The 25,456-nt window shown below is 38.3% G+C and overlaps 1 protein-coding gene across 8 annotated transcripts in view; it reads right to left on the reverse strand.

Moving 5' to 3' along the window:
- Positions 1-22,695, reverse strand: part of Ccdc91 (coiled-coil domain containing 91) — a 182,718-nt gene extending 160,023 nt beyond the window's left edge. For 4 of the 8 annotated variants that reach the window (XM_090319123.1, XM_090319088.1, XM_090319104.1 and 1 more), the window contains exons 1-3: positions 12,359-12,414; positions 3,822-3,865; positions 134-212 (exon numbers count right to left, since the gene is read on the reverse strand). In XM_090319123.1, the coding sequence (XP_090175249.1) occupies positions 134-212; positions 3,822-3,851 (109 nt within the window). In that variant the 5' untranslated portion in view covers positions 3,852-3,865; positions 12,359-12,414. Of the gene's footprint in view, positions 1-133; positions 213-3,821; positions 3,866-10,807; positions 10,825-12,358; positions 12,415-22,674 lie in introns of those variants that run through there. The other 4 variants (XM_090319078.1, XM_090319096.1, XM_090319070.1 and 1 more) reach the window with 4 other exon arrangements.
- Between the last annotated feature and the right edge of the window lie 2,761 nt (positions 22,696-25,456).

Here is a 25,456-nt window from a genome sequence, read left to right on the forward strand (position 1 = left end):
AAAAAAAAAGCCTAGAGATTCAAGTCTGGGCATTTCAATTTCCAGCTCAGAAAAGGTGAAATGAAAACAGGCTTTAACAAAAAGCAAAAGAGTAAAATACTAAGAATACTTCCTAATTGCTATGCATCAGTACCTGTAGGAAAAGCAGCCCAAGGAATAGCAGGAGATGTTGTTTGGGTTTCACCACTTTCTCCATCAAAAGTCTCTGCAGCCTAGAAGCAAAAGCAAGATAGTTTGAGAAGGTCTAAAAAGTAGAAACGATGGTACACCCGGCACCATGACCAAACATACCACACAAGTGAATGCCTAACAAACATGCCGCTGCTCCCTCCTCTGTCCTCAGGACCACAATGCCTAACCTCTCCTCCCACTACATGCACCCAGATCCTATTATCTTCAAGTGAAAAATGGTGAAAATTTTCATATATATATATCCATCACATTTTCACTTGTGAATTCTGGATCGAACCATCCTAATTTATCTCACCACAACACTTACCTATCTAGGTAGAAAATCTATGTAAGAAGGAAGATCACAATTCACCCTAGCATATGAAAAAGTGACAGACTCTATCCAAAGAGTAACTAAAGCAAAAAGAACTGGGGCATGGTTCAGATGCCTGGCTAGCCAACATGATCAAACCCCAGATCCATGAAAAATATGCTTATACATAGAGACCCAAACATCTTATGTAATTATCCAAAGACCGAAGATTAATCTTAAAAAAAAAAAGTAGGATCCCACTCTGTATCTTCTTTCCAACATTTTTCTGACATTTTTCAATTAAACACACACATACACACACACACACACACACACACACACACACACTTCAAAACAGTCAATTACTGAGTGCTGAATCTGTGGTAAGAATAAGAGGTTTTCTGAGAATCAGATGACCCAGTCACTGCAAAATTATTACTGAAAATTAGACCCCTGACCTTGATTTGTATTTTACTCTGGATGTCTCATAAAAGGAACTGAATGGGGCAATCTGCCACAGAAGTGCAGAGACTAATGGCTACTCTCTATAAAATATGAAAAATGAGCTTACAACTACAATGCAATGGTAATATAAGCCAACACTGTATCTACATAGCATGCAAAGGATAGATGTATGGAAGGTAAACACTGAGGTGGAATTGTCACTCTAATGAGCACCTATATATGTATATGTGTATGTATTACATAGAGCATGTATTATATATAATACATAACATATGTTGTAATATATGTCTATATAAGTATGTACAATACATGTGTTATATAATATATGCATATAATGTATATCATATATAACATGGCATGTGTTTATATAGCATATATTATAGATTATATGCCACATATACTATATTATGCATTTTAGATAACATGTACTTAAACTCTTGTATATACTGTATAGTATATAACAATTTCCAAATGATAAGCTGAGCCAAATAATATTCAGAAACATTTATTTCCCTCAGAACTGAAAGAATTCTAACAAAACTTTCAAGCAACATGAAAAATATTCTACCACCTAATTATATATACATATATATTAAGATGAAGATAATACTCAAATGTGTTAAACATAGAAATAAAAAGTTTTGGATAGGACACAAAGAAGCAGTATGCACATACACTGAAGTTCTCCATATTGACCAATTATAATACAATAAGCAAAATAGAAAGTGGTTCTGTGGCTCCAAGTGGTACAGTGTTAGCTTTGCACAAAAGAGCTCAGGAACAGCACCCAATTCCTGAGTTCAAATCCCAGGACTGGCACCAAAAAAAAATAAATAAACAATAAACAGAACAAGAAAGCTAAAAATCTCATATCACATTCTATACAATTCAGAACATAGTATATACTTTCTACAGCATTAATTATACTATTTTAATTCCATTTTACCAAATCCAAACATTTTTTAAATCTCCTTTAAAAACATTGGGCGGATAAAAGAAATGCAAATCAAAACAACTCTAAGATTCCATCTCACTCCAAGTTAGAATGGCCAGGATCAAGAAAACCAATAACAACAGACGCTGGAGGGGATGATGTGGCAGGAGGGATCACTACTACACTGTTGGTGGGAGTACAAACTCAATCAACCACTATGGAAAGCAGTATGGCAGCTCCTCAAAAGACTAAACATAGAGCTCCACTATGACCCAGCAATTCCACTACTTGGCATGTACCCAATTGTCCAGAAACAAGGACATACTAAATCCACTAGTACAATGATGTTCATTGCAGCACTATTTACCATAGCAAAGATATGGAATCAACCCAGATGTCCCTCAGTTGATGAGTGGATCAACAAGATGTGGTATTTGTACACAATGGAATTCTATGCTGCTGTCAGAAAGAATGACATTGCCCCATTTTTAAGGAAATGGAAAGACTTAGAAAAAATCATATTAAGTAAGTAAGCCAGACTCAAAGAACATAGGCTCAATGGTTTCCCTCATTTGTCATAATCAGTAGAAACCTTGGGCTCTCCTAGCAGAGATTTACAATAGAACAAAACCTAGAGACATAAGGCCATATAGTATGATGCTAAATGAAAGGACCTCTAGGATATAGAAACAAAAGCCATATAATGAGTGATTGTTGTCCTTAATGTACTATATTATCTCTCATCTCTTTTGCTGTCCCTTGGTTATCTCATATCGTTACAGTATTTCACTTTGTTATCTGATATACTGTATATATGTGTATTTGGTTATTTGAAATCGGATAGGGAAAAGGGGAAAACAAGATGAGGGGTGGGGGTAAGGGGGAGGGAAATGGGGACCAAGACATGAGAAAGGGTATCAATGTATGTGAAATAATGCACCTTCTATCTGGTGAATATAATGTAAGCCTTCTATTAATTACAATAAAAAATATATGAAAAAAACTTAAAAAAAAAAACAGGCGGGGGGAGGGGGGATGTGGAGGAAAGATCACAGAGCTCATTTGATGGCAGTTCCAGCATTTAAGCTCGGGCATCCTGAGTCTTAATCCAGAGATTTTCCTGCAAGACTATACTGGCTCCATAAAACTAACTGGGCTATAAAATATTTCAATAAAATGAACACACATTGAAAAGGATTAAGGAAAAGACACTACTTCTTCAGCTAATAATTTCCACTTAGGAAATCCCCAAAAGAAACCTGACAGAGTGTTCTAGCAACACAAACATACCGATTAGCTTCATATACCACCAAAAGGCTGTATACTTCACCCACTACACAGGCTCACTATGGGTGTGAACAGGTAACATGTGAAGGGTGACATGTCAGCCCTCAGCGCCCAGGGATTCGAGAACATGGGCCTCCTGCTGGCAATTATAAACCTTTGCCCTCAATACTCCACTGGCATAGGTTTATCACCTCCATTTCAACCATTCCCATGGGCAAAACCAAACCTTCAATGATCATAAATCACCTTTCACTTTCAAAAGTATCATATTTTGTTTTTCCTTCATTTTCATCAACTGTGTGTCTGTGTACCAGTAGTGAGATCTGAACCTGGGACTGGGCATTATCCCTGAACTTTTTTGCTCAAGAGTAGCACTTAACAGTTCCACTTCTACCTTTTGCTGGTTAATTGGAGATAAGGTATCTCATCGACTTTCCTGCACAGGCAATCTTCAGATCTTAGTCTCCAGAGTAGCTAGGATTATGGGTGTGAGCAATGGGTATACAGCTTCTATTGCATTTTGTTTTCCAGAATAATTACAAAGTGACTAAGACAAGATGAGGAATACCAATGAGAAATAGTATGTTTTTCAAAATAGTTAATCCATTAGAACCCTGCAGAGTTAAAAACATAAATAATACCAATACATACCTCAAAACCACCAAAATCATCATCATCCATTCTTCAGGCAGCACCTGGAAAAATATCCAAAGACAGTGAAATAAGCCTCATTGAAGTCATTTCTGTGGAGATATTTTTCCAATGGCAAATGTACATATATTCTGATTCATAAAATAAAGCTATTTCATTTGACTTTAAAAAAACGAAGCTATATGTGCATTTTTTTCACCAAAAACATTAGTAATTGGCTTTCTTTTCTGGCAAGATGAGCACTTTATGTTGAGACGCCAGGAGTGGAAAAAATATTCTTTTACATTTTAATTTGCTTTCCCAAATTGGCACTGGAGCTCAATTCAATAATGCTTCCTGCTTTTTGCATCTATCCCTCAGCTGACTGGCAATATCAGCACAAACTCCAGCTAAGAACAGGGCTGTGGTAAATTTTTGGAAATCTGTCCTCCACCACAAAGGTTCTTCCCCCTGGTTTCATGGGACAGGGCTGATTTAGATTTTCAAAATTGATCAGCATATTTGAATTGAGGCCACAACTTTGGGAGCATTTTGATAGGTTGTATTTTTAGCTGAAACTGCTTTTGCACTTTTGGAAAAAAATGTGGAGCAAGTTAACTAGGCTGATCAAGATAAATCAAGTCATGTATTCGTGGGAGACCAAGGATGAGAAAAACACAAGTGAACATCCAGAATTCTTCTCGGTTTCATCCTGACAATACAGAAGAAATAAAGCAGGAGAAGAGAGGCTTTACTTTGTCCTAAAGGTGTCGTATAAAAACGGAAGAATGAAACCTAGGCTAGAACCTGAGAAGTTAAAATAAACTTAAGTGGTATACTTGAAAATGGAAAGAAAACTTTGTGTAAATTCTGGACCTCTGCTATGATGCCTATAATTATGAATTGGTACATCCAGGTAAGATTCTGAGTGATAGGAACTATTCCCACTTTGTATTTTTTTAAGTAAATACTCCCAAATATTTATTAGCATATCCTTGACTCATTACTAAAAGATGAATTCAATTATAAAAAGCAATCTCCTCCCATTTCTTAAAAAAAAACTATAAGAATTAACATATGTTCAGTAACAATTCTAAAGGCATTTTCTTTTCTATGGCCTCTGGCTTTATGTAGCATGCCCGAGCTGAAACTCATACTAATGAATGCCCCAAAAGAAAACTTCAAAAACTGTCAAAGGACAGTAATGGCAAAATACACAGATCTCAAGGATTGTTTTGTTTTAACAGGCAAAGAAAATTTATTTTCATAGAAACTCAGTGGGTAAAGGCACTACAAGGAATTTATGTAGACAGAAATAGATTATTTAAAAGGACACTGAATTAACCAGAATATCTCCATTGCCCACAACTTAACCATCTGATGAAATATTCTTAAAAGATGCATTTCTCAAAGAAAGAAAGAAAGAAAGAAAGAAAGAAAGAAAGAAAGAAAGAAAGAAAGAAAAGAAAGCTGAGCAAGTCATCAACACAAAGCACTTACAAAATATAAACCAGACTTTCAGCAACTCTGGCTAGTGGTTGGTTTGAAATGGAATGCACGTGAGTTTTGCATAGTGAGTGCACAGAATCTGTGTGTGATCACATTTTATATGATGAATGATATGGATTCTGAGAATTAACTAAGTCAAACTATAAAGCCAACTTTGTCTTTTCCATGTTCATCCCACAAATCTCATGAGACAATTAAGAAAATATTTTTAGCTTTTACAAATGCCATGATCAAATACTATGGTTTCAAAAGAATGGAATTTTTAGAGTTATGCTCTTATGTGTTTTCATAAGTCACAACCCAACAAATTAGGTGGAAGAGGCCCGAAAATTTGAAAACAAAAACAAATACCAAGGCGGAGCAATCATTTCAGCTTGTTTGCCTGTGGTAATGAATCAAATGCCATTAGATTCCTGAGAACAGATCTAGATCCAGAGGAGAACATGCATGTGAACTGAACACTCATGTCCTCACAGTCCAGCAGCTCTGCATCTTCACAATGGATGGTAGACCACCTCACCCTTTCTTTCCACATACATAGGAATACATGTTATCTTAAAATGTGTTCCGTGAGTGTCTTAAAGTACAGTGCTAAAGAAATGCATATTAGGTTTGAATCAATAATCTTTCTCTAAGGCTTCAGAGCCCGAAAGACTTATGCTAGCTGATAAAGAGAGAGAGAGACAGAGACAGAGAGAGACACAGAGAGAGACAGAGAGACAGAGAGAGAGAACAACAGTAAAAAAACATAAAAGTTTGGGATTTTTTTTGTTGGGGGGGGTGTAACCAGTTGGTTTTGCTTTGTTGGTTTTGGGTTTGTTTTTGTTCTTTGTGGTCCCAGACCTGGAATCTGAACTCAACTCCTGAGTACTGTCCCTGAACTTTTTTGGCTTAAGGTTAGTGCTCTAATACTTGAGCCACAGCTCTACTTCTGGGGTTTTTGGTGGCGAATTGAAGGTAAGAGTTTCACAGACTTTCCTGCCTAGGCTGGCTTTGAACCTCAATCCTCAGATCTCAGCCCCCAGGGAGTTAGGCTTACTGGCATTAGCACCAGCACCCAACAAAAACTTAGTATTTTAAAGAAAATACTATAAGGATAGACTTCTTGATGCATTTGGTTACATTCAAAACATTATTTTCCATCGGGCACTAGTAGCTCACAGCTATAATCCTAGCTACTCAGAAGGCTGAGACCCGAGGAGTATGGCTGGAAGTCAGCACAGGCAGCAAAGTCCATGAGAGTCTTACCTCTCATGAACTACTCAGAAAAGCGAACGCTGTGCTTTGAAGGGTAGAGTACTAGCCTTAAGCACAAAGAGGCTCAGGGACAGCACCCAAGCTCAGAGTCCAAGCTCCAGAATGAGCCAAAACACACACACACACACACACACACACACACACACAATTTTCCACAAAAAAATTTTACAGGGTTTCTGGAACTTAATATCATAGGTTTGTAGTCATATATACCTATAAGAATATGTATCTATGTAAGAATGTACTAACACCAAGTATCTATCATCTAAGTTACAAAATGATAAGCTTGACCAAAAAACTGACAGATAATATAATTTGCTCTCCTATGTCATAGCAGGGGAAGAAATATATAGCTTGTTGGGCCCAAGGGCCTTACTTGGAAATTTTTCCTAATGTTATCTTTCTGTAAGCATTACAAGATCCTTTTATATCTGAATTTAATCTCTTAAATTGCTTCGTATTATTGGAATCCTCAGTATTTAACATATTGCTGACGTACTCCAAGAAAAACATACCAGAAAGCAAATCATATATACAACATAGCACAGCAAACTTCCTCAAACAACCTCAACAGGCAGCATTGTCTAGGTCCTCTAGAAGTCAGACCTAGTGAGAAAGAGAATACAAAGAGAGAGAAAAGTACGCACATACACATATTAGGAAACATGCTTCTACCTCAGAAAGTTACCTATCTGGTTAAAAGCACCATGAAACGCTTTAAGGAAGAGACATTAGAGAAATATTTCAATGGACTTGACAGGAAACTTTAAGTAGCAAGCTGACAAAGCACACCGTATTCAAATCTTAGAGTAACAAAATTCTGTTAAACTTTCCCAGCATAAAAACAGAGTTAAAAGCCAAGAAATCTGAGAAGACAAATCTTAAATCAGAGGAGAAAAGAAGCATCAATCACATTTACCTCAGAGAAGTTAAGCAAGACTGGAATCTGAGGCCAGGCACCAGTGGCTCACGCCTATAATCTTAGCTACTCAGGAGGCTGAGATCTGAGGATCAAAGTTTAAAGACAGACTGGGCCAGAAAGTCTGTGAGACATTTATCTCCAATTAAGCATCAAAAAAGCTGGATGTCTTGGTTATCTCATATTGTTACACTATCTCACTTTGTTATCTGATATACTGGATACATTTGTATTTGGTTATTTGAAATTGGATAGGGAACAGGGGGGGCGGGGAGACAAGATGAGGGGTGTGGGAGGGGGGAAGGGAAATGGGGACCATGACGTGTGAAAGGGTTTCAATGTGTGGGAATTAAGGCACCATTTATCTGGCAAATATCATGTAACCCTTCTATTAATTACAATAAAAAATATATTTTAAAAAAAAGCTGGATGTGCTGGGTGTAATGGCTCACGCCTGTAATCCTAGCTACTCAGGAGGCTGAGATCTGAGGATCTGCCCAGACAGTGGGGCTTTGGCTCAAGGGTAGGACGGTAGCCTGGAGCTGAAGAGCTCAGAGACATCACCCAGGCCCAGGGGTAGGGTGGTCGCCTTGAGCTAAAGAGCTAAGGCACAGCACCCAGGCACAGAATTCAAGGCCCATGACCCACAGGAAAAAAAAAAAAAAGAAAAAAGCTGAAAGACTGTAGCTCAAGTGGTAGAGCACTGGCCTTGGGCAAAAAAGTTCAGGGACAATGCCTGGGCCCTAAATTCAATCCCCAGGACTTCCACCAGAAGAAAAAAGAAAAGGGATGGAGGGGGCTGGGAATGTGGCTTAGTGGTAAAATGCTTGCCTAGCATGCATGAAGCTCTGGATACGATTCCTCTGTGCCACACAAACAGAAAAGCCAGAAGTGACACTGTGGTTCAAGTGGTAGAGTGCTAGCCCTGAGACTGAAATGAAGCTCAGGGACAGTGCCCAGGCCCTGAGGTCCAGCCTCGTATCTGGGGTAAGGAAAAAAAAAAAAAGCCCCTCCTAAAATCTATACAAATGAACAACTTGTAATTTATCACCCACAGGGAGTCTGGACAACACAGGAAGACTAAGTCTCAGTTATCACAGTCCTCTACAATTGTGATGCCAGCAGCCGACTGAAACATCTACGTGAAAATTTAGTAGACTTTTTTGGTAAATACAATCAACTTATTAGAAGTGATCATAAGAAACAATCTCGCTGAGGCAACACCACGTTGACCAAGTCCACCAAAATGTACCAAATTTCCCAATTCACTCATTTCATTAACAGGGAGAATAGTATTAAAGCCAGAAGACATGCCTATGGTATCGGGCTGCTTGGACTCAAATCCCACATCTGACACTGGACAAGTTTGGATATATGACTTACACATTTCCAGACTCAGCTTCCCTTTTTTGTAAAATAGCTATAACAATTATAACTTACTCAAGGGTCATTTATGAGGATTAAGTTAGTTCCAATAGATAAAAGACAGGAGTTTCTAATATATTCTAAGCGTTTGGTAAACGTTTATTAGTAATTTTATTACCAGACCTTCAGTCTTACATAACAAACAACATTATTAAAGACAACCAACGATATGAAGGAAAATAAAAACACACAAAACAGTAATAACCACAAACAAAAACCAAAAACATGGAAGACATAAAGACAACCTAAGAACAAAATCTGAAACAACAGCAAAAAAAAAAAAGAAAAAGAAAAAAAAAGGCAAAATAACCGCAGACTTCAATTCAGATGGTAGCATATCACCAAAATAAGAAAGAATGTCTTAGGTTTTTGAGGAAGGATGAGGATGGGCTTACAGGCTGGGAAGACAAGACTGATCTTAGGAAAAAAAAAAACAAAAAACTTTTGAGCTGGGCAAGGTGGCTCACACCTGTGATCCTAGCTACTCAGCAGGCTGAGATCTGAGGATCACGGTTCAAAGCCAGCCCGGCACCAAAGACTGAGAGACTCTTATTTCCAATTAACCACTAGAAAACTGGAATTGGTGCTGAGGCTCAAGGGTAGCCTTGAGCTAAAGAGCTCAGGGACAATGCCCAGTCCCCCAGGGGTAGGGTGGTAACTTAAGCTGAAGATCTCAGGGACAGTGCCTAGGCCCAGAGTTCAAGCCCCACAACCAACCAAAAAAAAAATTTTTTTTAAATTTCTGGGGGCCCAGACAGAGTACAGCCTAGTGAGATTCTTATCTCCAATTAACCATCAAAACACCAAAAGTGGCATTGTGGTTCAAGAGGTAGGGCAGAAACAATGCCCAGGCCCAGAGTTCAAAACCCATGATAGACAGAAAAGAAAAAAAAAAACTGGAACAAAATAACTCAAGAAAATGTTCTAAATCTAAGAGATAACCAGATTTAATGGGAAGAAAGAAAAGGAGGAGAGGAGGGAGGGAGGGAAGGAGGGAGGGAAAAGAAAGAGAAAGAAGGGAAAGAGGGAGAAAGAGGGAGGAGGAGGAAGGAGGGAGAGAGAAGGTTAGGAAGGAGAACAAGAAGGAAGAGGGGAGAGAAAGGAAAGGAGCAAGGGAAGGAGAGAGGGAAAAAGGAAGGGAGGAAGGAAACCCTCATACCAGGACACAAGAGGCACAAACAGGTCTCAAGATATAAAATAGGTGAGAGACTAAGGATGAAGAATATAATCACTGCAGACTTCATGACAGCATTACTAGAACACAGAAAATAAAATAAAATTCAGAAGGAAAAATGACTCACAACACAGAATTCTACAGTAAATCAAGTTAACAAAAACTAAAGAGAAAATAATGTCCATACCGGTCAAGTCTCAAAGACCCTATCTATTTCCCCAGCAGTTTCTTAAGGAGGTACAGTAAGAAACAAGGGAGTCAAGAAAAAGAAAGGATGACTAGCAGATAGGTGGCCCTGCTAAACTGAAAAGCACAGGGAATTCTCCCAGGGATGAATGACATCATCAAGCTCAACAATTCCCAGGATGCTTGAGTGGCAACAAGAGAGCTACAATCCAGATGGGAGCCAACCAGAGAAACCCTGGATCACAGATTCCAGCCAATGGACGTAACAGACTCGCATGCTCTCCATCCTGAGAAGCACTGTGAAAAGTGAGAGGAAAGATTAGGGTTGGATTAGTTACTAATGAAGTAACCAAATGGAATGAGAGAAGTCAATAAGTTAGATAAAAGTAAAGATTATGTACTGAGATTTTCAATTGTGAATGGTATTTATATAGTCATAACAATGTAAACATTAAATAATCAACTATATTCCAAATCCCAATGCAGCCATATAGAAAATAGAGGAGGGAAAAATAAAGGTGATAAAAACTATCTCACCTTCTACTTTAGACAGCTGATAGATCTGAGACTGAAAAATAAAAAGATTAGTGTCTAGCAATAAGCTAAACACTGATGGCTCACATCTATAATTCTAGCTATTCAGAAGGCCAAGATCTGAGGCCAAAGCAGGAAAGTCCATAAGACTCCATTTCCAATTAACAACAAAAATAGATAGATAGATAGATAGATAGATAGATAGATAGATAGATAGATAGATAGATAGATAGATAGAAAGATAGAATACCAGATTAGAAGTGTGGCTTAAGTGACCGAATGCCAATTAAGAGTGGAAAAAAGGCTTTAAATAAGAAAACAAAGTTTTGAACTGACCCACCAACGGTTAGGGCATCCACACTTACCAATTTTTTTTGTTTTTTTTCATATATTTTTATTGTAATTAATAGAAGGGTTACATTATATTTGCCAGATAGAAGGTGCATTACTTCGTATACATTGATACCCTTTCTCATGTCTTGGTCCCCATTTCCCTCCCCCCATCCTCACCCCTCATCTTGATCTCCCCCCTTCCCTATCCAATTTCAAACAACCAAATATACATATATCCAGTATATCAGATAACAAAGTGAAATACTGTAACAATATGAGATAATCAAGGGACAGCAAAAGAGATGAGTAATAACATAGTACCTTAAGGACAACAGTCACTCATTATATGGTTTTTGTTTCCTTATCCTGGAGGTCCTTACATTTAGTGTCATACTATTTGGCCTAATGTCTCTAGATTTTATTCTATTGTAAATCTGCTAGGAGAGCCCAAGGTTTCTACTGATTATGACAAATGAGGGAGACTATTGGGCCTATGTTCCTTTCTAAGTCTTTCCATTTCCTTACAAATGGGGCGATGTCATTCTTTCTGACAGCAGCATAGAATTCCATTGTGTATAAATACCACATCTTGTTGATCCACTCATCAATTGAGGGACATCTGGGTTGGTTCCATATCTTTGCTATGGTAAATAGTGCTGCAATGAACATCATTGTGCTAGTGGATTTAGTATGTCCTTGTTTCTGGATGACTGGGTAAATGCCAAGTAGTGGAATTGCTGGGTCATAGCCACATTTACCAATTTTTTTAAGAGAGCAGTAATAAACTTAAAGATGCTAAATAATAACAACATGTGTTAAAAGTATCTTCCTTCCACAAATGGGAATGGGAGATGGAAAAGCCAGGGAAAACACAGGAAACTGTTGTATTATGTAGAAACAATTTTAAACTATGAGCATTATAAACAAAATTGTGGTAGGTGTGGTTTATAGCTCTTAGCTATAGTCCTGGCCACTTAGGAGACAAAAATAGAGAGAGGCTTTAGCTCAAGGCCAGCTGAGCAAAATGTTAGTGAGCCCACCATCTCAACATGTAAACCTGAGATTGTAGTGAACACCTGTAATCTCAGCTATGAAGACATAAATAAGAGTACAGTTTTAAACCATTTCAGCTGGGCAAGGGGCTCAACGGTAGACCAACTGCTAGCAAAAAATAAGGCCCTGAGTTCAAATTATAGTACCACAAAAAAACATAGTACCTACCTACTATTTTCCTTTTTCATCAAACACTCTTCACGCAACAAACTACAAAAAGAAACAGAAATGCTTTACACAATGAATGAATCTGATTTTTTTTTAATAATGTCAGTGGTCTACTTTTCCCCCATAGTACAAGTATTGTACAGACTGTAAAATTGTAACTCTATAGGCATCAAAGCTGTTCAAAAGCAAAGCAAATCAAAACAATTAAAGACCCACAGAAAAAGACTCAGTCAAACAACTTCCTAAATTACAATCATGAAGCTGGGCGTAAGTGTTTCATACCAATAATCCTAGCTACTCACGAGGCTCATCTGAAGATCGCAGCTGGTAGTCAGCCCGGCTGGCAAAATCTGTAAGACTCTCAACCTCCAATTAACCAGCAAAAACCTAGAAATAAAGCTGTGCTTCAAATGGTAGTGTGCCACCCTGAAACAAAAAGGCCAAGGAACAGCACGAAGGCCCTTAATTCAAGCCTCTGCAACGGCACAAAAACACCAGATACAGACACAGACAAACATACAGCCAAACACCATCAAACACCCTAAGTGCCTTACTAGTGATCAATTCAGTACCTCCTTCATCAAGAAAATTACTTACCATCATCCTCTAATCACAATACTACTATTTATTCTTTCAATCTTTCCAGCACCCTGGCTCCTAGAAGCAAGAAAAACAAGATCTGCTCTTGTTCTTCATAGCAAAGGAATGCAAATTTATAAGAAGACAAATAACATATATGCAGACAGACAGACAGACATACACACAAAAAAAAAAAAACACACACTCACACACCTCAGCTAAAATTAAAAATGAATAGCCAGAATTTGAAAATATGGCAAAGTGCTGAATCAACATCTCCTTGGACCAACAAGAGGTACTGGGCATAAGTAAGGACAGCTGGCAAAGTATGAGCAGACAGAATCTAGGAGAACACAAAAATTATAGAATCTTAAACCTCTCAAGGGAATTATAAAATTATAGAATATTAAACCTTAAATGGAGCTCAGACATAGCTGGAAGAGCAACGAGGAGACTGATGACTCAGATTCTCTGTGCTTTGTTCTTTTCCTTTCCTTTTTTCCCCTCATGCTTTGTCTGTCAGCTGGACCCAGTGTATCTCACACAGTGACAGAACTAACGGCCGTGGTGGTCTTTCATCCCCTCAGACAGCAGCATCAGAGACCTGGCTTCATCTTAACCTGGGAAGATGCGAGTCCACAGCAAAACCTGAGCAATGGCAGAGGGGTCTCAAAGTGGGGCTTCCTTTGCCACTAGAAGAATCTCACACCCATTCACACCAGACCCCAGGATAGGACCCGAGATGAGAAGACAGCAAGCAAGGAAGGAAAACTGAGTTTGGGGACTTGCTTTTGTTTATTTTGATCATATGCTTAATTTTTGTGTTATTTTCTTTCCGTCAGTACCCCACCTCACCTCACCTTTCCTATCCCTATAACTACCATCTTTTCTACTCATCCCCCATTCCTGATATCAATACACCGTACAATTAAACTCTAGACCTACATTGAGTATTCAACTTCTGTGCCATCCCATCCCATCCCTCTCTTGCCAGCTCCCTGCCACCACATCTCCTCCCTCAGCCTCTAGACTCCTAGTAGCTGAGTACTAACCCCTGCGGCTCTACAGACTCAGCCCCTAGTGAGGTACAGCATGCCAGGATGTGCACCTAACGCTAACCTGTGGTCCCCTATTGTATGTAAACATTTCACTGGGTTTTCAACTGAAATGATTAAGGCTGAAGGGGATGGGCCCTAAAAGGAAGGGGAAAATGATGGAAAGAGGAACTGTAGGTAAATCCATTCACCATACTCAATACAGGACTGTGAAACTAGAAGTAGGAGACTGGAGATTGAGTAGAAATGGGATAGGTAGGATGGGGAAAGTGATGGAAGCAGTGACACCAACCAAAATGAATTGTATACCTAAAGGGACATGTTAAGTTGAAATCCATCTGTACAATTATTAGAAAATAGCTAAAACAAGAATAGCCATTTAAACTGAGATTATCACAAGACTCTAACCATGTAAGACTCAAATGTCTCACTTATCAGTTCAAGGAAATTATTTCTGTAAGTTCCTGTAAGAAATCTGGAGATCATGCAGAGACCATTGTTAATCTTTTCTTTACTTCCTAGTACTGAGCAGGAAATGAAGGAAAATTAACTGAGCAGATCCTAGAACACACTAAGGGTTCAAAGAATATTGTGAATTAATGCTTCTGGAATAAGTGGCTGACTGGAAGTAAATGAGTTGCTAATAGTTCCCACATGACTTCCTTTTCCCTATATTTTTCTAATAAAAACACACTGGAACTGGACAGGAAAGATCATGCTGCCAGCACTAATGCAACTCCACCCAGATTAAGGAGGCTGAAGGCCTCCATCTTAAAAGAAATCTGATTCTGTCTTCAAATGTCTAATTATCATTGTGGGTGGCTAATTATGACATTTTCTATATACATGTACAAATGCTACCTCCAATGAACCTTTTGTGACAAGTCAAAACAAAATCCATTACATGAAAAGTACTCTACTCATAAATGATCAGATAAGAAAATGTCCCAATCACTAATGAGTCTAATAAGTAGAAATTTTTCTTTTCATACAGTTGTTCTAGATTTGCGACTGTTTTACCTTTGCCAACCTTCTTTCGGAAGAATACATATCCCAGGAATGAACAACTATGAAACAGACACACAAAAACTGCAAAGCACCCTGCAAACCCTTATCCACTTCCCACGCTTTGCTTTATTTTACCTCCAACTCTAGCAGCATTCTTGTTCCAGGTGCCAGCTCCTAGCTCTTACCTCATCACTCTATCTTTCACACACTCATAATCTTAATGAACTCCACATACTATTCAAAACTAACCAATTCTGTTTCTATCTGGCAAAAAATCCTCCTCACCTCCTCACCTTACATTTTGAGGAAGGATACAGGAGCTGGAATAATGAAAACATTCCCATAGTTAGGTGGGATCCCTGTCATCTAAGCAGATTGGGTGTCTAGCCTGCCACTAGAGAGGGGATGGGAAATGCCACCACTGTTGCCCTCCACCAACAGCCAGCTGCCTTGCCTCCTCCTGTAGCAGCCCAACTCCTGCTACAGTGCCATGAGGGAACCAGGATGGCAGACACAGGATCCCCAGTGGGCAGGGCGGGGCCTGGATAGCCCTTTGCTCACATCACCTAGGAGCACCAGTCCCCATCCCCTCTGGAACCTCTCTCCTGGTCCACAGGAAAGATAAGGAGCAAAGGGGCAAGAATCCTTACTCAGAATCTTCCAGATCATAAGTAAGGAACAGATAGAAGAATACCTACTCCATAGTTAAAAAATAAAAATAAAAAACCTCTGGGAGATTTAAGAAGATTTCCTGTGATAGGCATTTAAAAAAAGAACCTTGAGTCCATCTTGTTATCCCACTAAGGACAATGATAATTTGCCAATGGATAAAAGGTCTAAGAGAATTCTAAACTAATTTAGATAGATGATAGATACATAGATAGAGATAGATAAATATATAGACTAATGTGCAGAGATAGGCTAAAACATATAGATACAAAGATTAATATAGACTGATATATATACATATATATACATATAGATTATTACTTGTTAGTTTATCAAACACTAGACACAAATTTCATTTCCCCCTGCAGAAAACAACAGATTAGTCAATATGAATAATTTTCAGCACTTTTTTCATTTGTGCTTTTATGTGGACCTAACTTAAAACATTTTCTATGACATACCTGTGATTGTTTACATGAGCACCTTTCAGATAACTCTAAAAGGCTATAAAGTTAATATGTAAAAGTTGCATTCTTTCCAAATCATTTTGAAATAAAGAAATTAGTTCTTCTCTCAACCTGGTCTGGCTAAAACAGAGGCATTCAAGAATGAGTGAGGTTGGGACAGATGGCAGAAAGGGTGACATTGATCAACTACCTCAAGACAAAAGAAAAGAGACAGAAAGAGAAAGAGAAGGAAGGGGGAAAAGAGGGGGGAAAGAAGAGAGGAAAGGAGGGAGGAAAGGAGGAAAGGATAAATTCCCAGTCTTAGGACTAATGGGAAGAGTTCTGCAGACTGGAATCTTAATATGTGTCCATTTTGTCATGACTATAATTTACAATATGTAGGCCTATTAACAGATGTTTTCCAATTTCTTATATGGTAGGAAAACAATTTTGAGATGATGAAAGAATACTTTATTGGAAAAAGAAATCATTTTGTGTACTTGTGTGAAACTCATTTCACAGTGCAATTTACAAAGGAAGAAACGATAAAAGAGAATGAGCAAATGGGAGAGATATAGAAAAGTATGGCAATACATTTTAAGAAAATAAGAAGGGGAAATGCTTGAATTTTACAAGTAAGCTTTGTCCTAAAGGACTTTTACAAAAACAGGGGTGAGGGAGGAATTAGGCAAATAAGTGATAGGCTAAAAAAAGTCACAAAGTATAGGAGAAAATCCTTAAAGGAAATATACTAAAGAGATTATGAAAACCTTATGTGTGTAATTAGGTTACAATTTTAAATTACCTAAACAATTTTCTAAGGTCAAAATGTAGTACACTGACATAAAGCTGAAACCTAATTCTCTATGTTTATGACAAAATTATCTTAAGAATAGTATCCCACTCGCAATAAATTTGCAAAAAAAAAATGGCTCCAAAGAAATAGTCTATGTTTAAAGAGATAATTGTGTTTTCCAATGACTTTGTCAGACTTTTGACAACTTACAAAACAGCCCAAAAATATTTAAACATTTGCCAGTCTTTTTTATGACCATCTTATAACTGTGGTGAAACAACTATTCCTTTAAAGATCCTAATAGATTTCGTGTACTATATGTCTGCTCCAGGAAGTATGGAGAGATGGGTGCCTAAACTTTACCTGAATGCTGTCCCAATGTCTATGCACTGAAAAAAATGTGTTTAATATATGTAAAACGATAGGCTAATTAATAGGCTATTATCTAAAATGCATCACATCTAAACTTTTCTATGTAAACACGATCAAGGCAAATTTTGGCACTTTTACTATTTGTAATCAGTACATTTCAATGGTGGGCAGAAGCACATCATTATTTGAGCAGCCCTGTTACTTAATGTATGGCCGACAAATGTTTGTCTTCACTAAGTGTATATAGAGAAGCGCTTGTAGAGAACTGGGAAACATCTTCCTGAGAGCCGTACTGAGGCCTCTGAACTAACTGGTACAATAGGATAGATGTGGCATAATTCTGGTCAGAGGCCTGAGGCCCATTTGTCTGTATGGATCATTTTGTTAGCCAGCAATGATGTTATAGATATCCAAATGGACCTTGGCACAAGAGATAGACCTAAAGCTAGGATTTTTGTTGGTGCTATATACCTATTATCCTGTGAAGACTAAGACTCCAAATCTGACTCAGGTATCCTCAAAGTTAAAACTGTTAGTGATGCTATCCTGGGTCCATGTGTTACAAACTGTGACAAGGATAGCTTGATGACAGATGGACTACTGTCCATTGCTGTGTGCAATGAAAACTATGAGAATGTCCAGTCAACTGCCAGTAAATCTAGAGTGAATATCTGCTCTGGGAAGATAAATGGAAATGTTGCCCTAACCTGCCTCTTCCCCTGGTCCCTCTCCCTGCACTAGCTAATGGCTCCAATGTAATGCAAAGTACAGACGATGGTGTGAAACAGTAGATTTTCCAAAGATGGTTTCAAAAACATCACCCATCCCACAGACCTTTCTAAGGATGGAATGTTCTACTGTTCCTATTGACTGGAGGGAGTCTATGCTCTCCCTTCGACCCACAATAGGTTACTACTTCAACCCAATTGGAAGATAGAAAAAAGAGCACTATTTTTAAGCCATTTTCTTGTTCCTTCCCTCTCTCCTTCCTTCTCCCTTTTCCTCTCCCTTTCCCTGTCTTGTCTTCTCTCCCTCCCTCCCTCCTTCCTTTTTCCTTCCCTTACTTCTTCTCTCTGTTCTGTCTCTTTACTCTCTCATTCTCTCATTGCTTACTCTTGGAACACAGATGCCATGATGAGAGAAAGACTAAACTAGCCCACACAGAGAAACCACATGGAAAAGCCACGTGTCAGTTTCCAAATGACTGCCTCGTTGAGTTTCCGACCAACACCCAGCATCAAATCACCAGACATGAATGAAAATAATTCTAGATGATTCCAATCCCTAGCCAACAAGTCATTTCCAATGATCACATCATCCGAGCTGAGGCACCAGAAAGAACCAAGCAATAGAAAAATAAAAATCTTAATCTTTAATCTCACAGTTCCTGACCCTCAGAATCCACAGTAAAATACTTGGTTATGCCCTGATTTGTTTTGTAGCAATAATAATTGGAATGGATGATAATAAGAATTCCTTCACAATTTAAAGGGAATCTTCTAATATTTGTCCCAGATAAAAGGATGTTCACAGACAACTTCTGGTTGGCTCTTCTTTTGTTTTTTTTTTAATATTCCCAAACAGGTTAAAAAATTATTTTGTTTCTTAATTTGTAAGCATTATTACCAAAATTTATGATAATCTTTTTTTTTTTTTGGTGCCAGTCCTGGGGCTTAAACTCAGGGCCTATGCATTGTCCCTGAGCTTCTTTGGCTCAAGGCTAGTGCTCTATTACATGAGCCACAGTACCACTTCCAGCTCTTTCTGTTTATATGGTACTGACGAATTGAACCCAGGGCTTTAAGCATGCTAGGCAAGCACTACACTAAGCCACATTACCAGTCCTATTACCAAAATTTTTGTAGCTACTGATACCATGTTTCTTCCCTTTACCCTATTAATGTTTATATTTATGAAACACCCAATAGTAAACTATACTTACATGCATGGATTGCTCCAAATGTTGGTTTAAATCTCCTAATATCTTATTTGAGATCTCTAAGCAATAATAAAGCACATTTGTAACTTTCACTTTTTATAATGCCATCTGGTTTACACATTGGGCATTCTGAATGAGTGACAAAGTCATTCCTCTTTTTTCTGTTAATTAAAAGAGATTATATCAGATCAGAATAAATGATTTCTTAAAATTTGGGTAGAAATTTGCTTCCTTTTTTGTGTGAAGATTTAATTTTGGAGTTACAGGATGATTCAGACTTTCACTAAGTTTTTGTAAGCAACACTTTTTTCTCTGGAAATGCTCTTTTTAAATAGTTACTCTGGCTATTACAAGTATTCCCATTATTGTTTTTAGTCTTTGATTTCTCTATAGATACCATTTTTATATGCTGACTTTCATGTTCTCATAAGCTATACTATTTAAATGTTTTAATGTCTGGTGTTTTTCTTGATCTATTAATAATTACAAAATGTGAATTCCATGATAATTGTAGATATCAGCTTTTACAGACAATTATATCAACTGAAGGGGGACATAAATCACAACCTTTTTTATTCTCCTGGTTGCCAGGCATGAACTCTGGGCCTATGTACTGTCCCGGAGCTTTTCAGCTAAAGGCTGGCACTCTATCACTTTGAGAGACAGCACCACTTCCGGTTTTCTGTTGGTTAAATGGAGATAAGACTTTGCTGCCCAGACTGGCTTTGCACCATGATCCTCAGATCTCAGCCTCCTGAGTAGCTAGGATTACAGGTGTGAGCCACAGCGCCTCCCACCTTAGCTATTTTTAAGAGAATATGCTTATGGCACAATTTGTTTTACATGCATTCAAAATTGTATATTTGTTTTCCATTATCTCCAATGAACCTCTAGAAAATGGGAAGTGGCTCAGGGGTAGGGCGGTAGCCTTGAGCTGAAGAGCTCAGGAACTACACCCAGGCCAAGTCCAAGCCACATGACCCACAAAAAAGAAAAAGAAAAAAGTAATCAAACATCAGCCAGGTGTGGTGGCTCGTGCCTGTAATCCTAGCTCCTCAGGACGCTGAAATCTGAGGACCATGGCTCAAAGCCAGCCCGGGCACTACAGTCCCAAAAGTTTGTGAGTCTCTTTCTTCCAATTAACACTCAAAAACCAGAAGTGGCCTGTGACTCAAGGGGTAGGGCGGTAGCCTTGAGCTGAAGAGCTCAGATAGGGCCCAGGACCAGAGTTCAAGCCCCATGACTGACCAAAAAAAGAAGAAAAAAAAAAAAGGAGCTAAACATAGTTGAATGGACAATCAAAAACTATTTCTAAAATCAGGGATACAAAAAATAACAGGTAAAACTAAAAATAGTATAGGAGTACCTGGATAATGTATCCAGTTTGCAATAGTGAAACTTTGCTGGTACCAGATGTCAACTCAGGGCCTCATGCTCTCCCTTAGCTTTTCCACTCAAGGTACTCTACCACTCTGACCATGCCTCCTCTTCATGCCTTTTGGTGGTTAATTGGAAATAAGAATCTCATGGACTCTCCTAGTCAGTCTGACTTTCAAGCATGATCCTCAGATCTCAGCCTTCTGAATAGATAGGATTAAAGACATGAGCTAGTTGTGCCTAGCAACCATAGTAAGAAACATTTGTTAATCCCATGCAGAATTACAATTCCACATGTTCAACAGTGCCATAACAGTTCTGACAGTTCTAAAAGAAAGGACTCTGTGGAAAAGGGCATAGCCCCCATATTTATGCATTTGACCAACACCATCTATACATGGAAATGGGCTTACACAGATCTAGAATTAGTCAGATGGAACATGTCACTCAACTGGTTTTCTAAAATAAGGTTCAGGACAATGACAGCAAGACAAGGAAAGAAAGCACGGAGGAATGAAAGCTATATTTGCATATTTTTCAAGAGTAGTAGGAAAACTCTCTTCAGACATGCCAGAAACAAAAGAAAGGACAAATAAGACCATTTTCTTTCTCCCTTCCCCTCCCTCTCCCTCCTCCTCCTCCTCCTCCCTCCCCCTCTCTGTGTACCAGTTCTAGGCTCGAACTCAGAGCTTCATACTTTCATTTTCTGATCTGAGACTCATTTCTACCAAATGAGCCATAGATCTGTTTTGGATTTTTGGTGGTTATCAGGAAATAAGAGTCTCATGACTTTGAAACATGATCCTCAGATCTCAGCCTCCTGAGGAGCTGGGAATGCAGGTATAATACAGTTCTACATGGGTACCTGGCACTTCTTAATTGTTTAGAGGCCCTGGTTGGTCTCAGGCACCGCTCAGCCTACATTCCCATGCCTCTATACCCAGCTCAGTTCTGTACTAATCCCAGAACCATATCCAGTTTTAGAATTGTATCTGACATTTTATTTTGAGGAACATTATATGTGATATTTTGGAAATTTGGTAAAAAGCAAACAGGACCACTATTATTACTTCAGATGCAAATTTCTTCCTTTGAATGAATTTAAAGAATACTGATATCTTTATCTCACTCTTGTAATCCTGACTACTCACGCTGAAAACTGATCTAAGAATTACCTTTTTAAAGCTAGCTGAGCAGACAAATCCTGACACTCTTACATCCAAATAACTGGTGTGGGGGATGGGGAGGGTGGGGGAAGGTGGAGGGGTTAAAAGCCAGAAGAAAAGGTGTAGCTCAAGTGGTAGAGTGCTATCTTAAATGAAAAAGCCAAGCAAGTAAGTGAGGCCCTGAGTTCAATCCCAGGTATGGAAACTGTATGTATGTATGTTTATGTATGTTATGTATATATTGTGCACATATATTGTACATATATATGTATTATTTAATAGAATATAACATACATTTTACTAATATAAGATTTAGAATTTTTGATAATGCACTGTATTCTTCTTCAAGTTGCTTCAGAGTTGTCACCTATATCTGCCTGGTTTGTCCAGCATAATAGCACAGTGCCGTTTAGAAATGCCAAAGTCTATGACCTGACAGAAGTGCACCCATCTCTAGATAGAAGTACTATATTGACCATAGGCTTTTACAGTATGCTCACAAAAGAAAACATGGTAAGACTAACAAAAAAGAAACTTAGCAAAAAGGCAATATAATTAAACAAATCAAATCAAGAGATGATCCACATACTGTAGCAAGGTAGAATCTTTTGATAAATGCAACTAATTTGAGAATACAAGGTAAAAATCATGAAAGAGGAGATATCAACAAACAAAAGAAAACTGTCAGAACAAAATGAGAATGGTGGTGAGGAAAACCAGGATCAGAGAATTCCTTCTATCGAATCACCAGCAAACTTTACAAGAACAAAAGAAAAACAATCACTGAGCTTTAAAATAAATCAATAAATCAATAGAAATTATTCGAACTGAAATACAGAAGTTCATGTACATGAAAGGAGCAAAAAAAGGAAAGAAAAGAAACAACAGCCAAGTGCCAGTAGCTCATACCTGTAATCCTAGATACTCTGAGATCTGAGGATCAAAGTTCTAAGAAAGTACATGACGTTCTTATCTCCAATAAACCACCAAAAAGCAGCAGGTGAAGGTATGGTTCAAGTACCAGTGTCAGCCTAGAGTGGAAAAAGTCAAACAGAACCATGAGGCCCTGAGTGCAAGCCTCAGTACTAGGGTGGGTGCTGGGGGTAGGCGACAAACAACAAAACCACCCATCTGGCCATTATCCATTACCAGAGAGCTTATCATTGCTGAAATTAATATCCAAAAGAAAGAAGACAAAGAGAATTAGGCAAGTATCAAAAGAGATGATAACTGATAATTTTTCAAATCAATTGGAGATCATAATAAAACCACAAACCCAGGGAAGGGAAAGAACCACGCAAGGTCATCTACACTCAATTTAATATGAGCCAGACATGGTGGCTCATGCTTGGAATCCTAACTACTCAGAAGGCTGAGATCTGAGGATCAAGGTTCAAAGCCAGCTCGGGCACATTTAGGATACAATCCATGAGATTTTTATCTCCAATTAACGGCTAGAAAACCAGAAGTGGCGCTGTGGCTCAAGGAATAAGGCAGTAGACTAAGAGTTCAAGGACAATACCCAGGTCCAGAGTTCAAGTCCCATGACTGACCAAAAAAAAGCCTAACGTGAATTAAAATATAACACAAACAGCCAAAGAGGCAGAATGTGAGAAAGATTTGGAAAGGCTGCCCAAAGAAGATTATATGAAGAGCAACTCTTCCATGTGTCTTCTAGGATGTAATAAACATCTTTGTTATTATTCCTCATTCTTTTTAAAATTTAAAAAAGGTGTGAAGAATTTAATCACCAAATTGCTAAATAAAGTGCCATTAAGGAACTAATTAATTAAAATTTTGCCAGTACTGTGACTTAACTTAGAGACTGAGTGTAATGTTTGTTTCTAGTAAGAAATATATCAAATTTTTTTTTAGAAGTGGGTCAGTGGCAATGGAATAAAACTGAGGACCCAGATATTAACCCACTGACCTATGGCTACCTAATCTTTGATAAGGGAGCCAAAAAAATAAAATGGAAGAAAGACAGCCTCTTCAACAAGTGGTGCTGGCAGAACTGGTTAAGCACCTGCAGAAAACTAAAGTTGGATCTTCCTTTGTCACCCTGCACCAGGATTAACTCCAAATGGATCAAAGACCTGAAGGTAAAAGCAGATACACTGAAAACTATACAAGAAGGAATAAGAGATACAGTAGGCCTCCTTGCCACAGGTCGAAACTTTCTTAATAAGGACCAGGAAACACAACAAATCAGGGAAAGTCTGGATAAGTGGGACTGCATTAAACTGCAGAGCTTTTGTATGGCATAGCTAGCAAGCTAAAAAGCCCACAGAGTGGGAGAAGATCTTCACTAACCATACAACGGACAAAGGCCTCATATCTAAAATATATCAACAGCTCAAAAAATTGAATCACTCCCTTGAACACTTGTATGTTAAACTTGTCATTTAAAATATGATGTAAAAATCAATGATAATAAATTCTTTAAAAAAAAATGAATCACCCCAAAACTAATCTCCAAAGAAACAACCATCCCATTAAGAGATGAGCCAAAGACTTAAAGAGAGTCTTCTCTGAAGAAGAAATAAGAATGGCCTACAGACACAGGAAGAAATGCTCGACACCACTGGCCATAAAAGAAATGCAAATCAAAACAACTCTAAGATTCCACCTCACTCCAGTTAGAATGGCCAGGATCAAGAAATCTATTAACAACAGATGCTGGAGGGGATGTGGCCAGGAGGGATCACTACTACACTGTTGGAGGGAGTGCAAACTCATTCAACCACTATGGAAAGCAGTATGGCAGTGCCTCAAAAGACTAAACATAGAGCTCCCCTATAACCCAGCAATTCCACTACTTGGCATGTACCCAATCATCCAGAAATAAGGACATACTAAATCCACTTGCACAACAATGTTCATTGCAGCACTATTTACCATAGCAAAGATATGGAACCAACCTAGATGTCCCTCAGTTGATGAGTGGATCAACAAGATGTGGTATTTATACACAATGGAATTCTATGCTGCTGTCAGAAAGAATGACATCACCTCATTTGTAAGGAAATGGAAAGACTTAGAAAAAATCATATTAAGTGAAGTAAGCCAAACTCAAAGAAACATAGGCTCAATGGTTTCCCTCATTTGTCATAATCAGTAGAAACCTTGGGCTCTCCTAGCAGGGATTTACAATAGAATAAAACCTAGAGACATAAGGCCATATAGTATGATGCTAAATGAAAGAACCCCCAGGATATAGAAACCAAAGCCATGAGTGATTGTTGTCCTTAATGTACTATGTTATTTCTCATCTCTTTTGCTGTCCCTTTGTTATCTCATATTGTTACAGTATTTCACCTTGTTATCTGATATATGTGTATTTGGTTATTTGAAATCACATAGGGAACTGGGGAAAAACAATATGAGGGGCGAGGGTTCAGAGAGGGACATGAGAAAGGGTATCAATGTTTGTGAAGTAATGCACCTTCTATCTGGTGAACCCTTGTAATAAATACAGTAAAAAATATATGGGAAAAACAAGTGGGTCAGTGATAAGAGTGTTTGCCTAGCATGCATGAAGTCCTGGGTTTAATCGATTCCTCAGTACCACTTACTTAGAAGTGGCACCCTACAGTGCTAGCCTTGAGCACTGAGAGGCTAGGGGGCAATGCCCACCCCCTGAGTTCAAGTCCCAGGACTGGCAAAAAAAAAAAAAAACAGATTTCTCATT

This window comes from Megascapheus bottae, chromosome 2, assembly GCF_031878675.1.
Source record: "Megascapheus bottae isolate mThoBot1 chromosome 2, mThoBot2.hap1, whole genome shotgun sequence".
Classification (NCBI taxonomy): domain Eukaryota; kingdom Metazoa; phylum Chordata; class Mammalia; order Rodentia; family Geomyidae; genus Megascapheus; species Megascapheus bottae.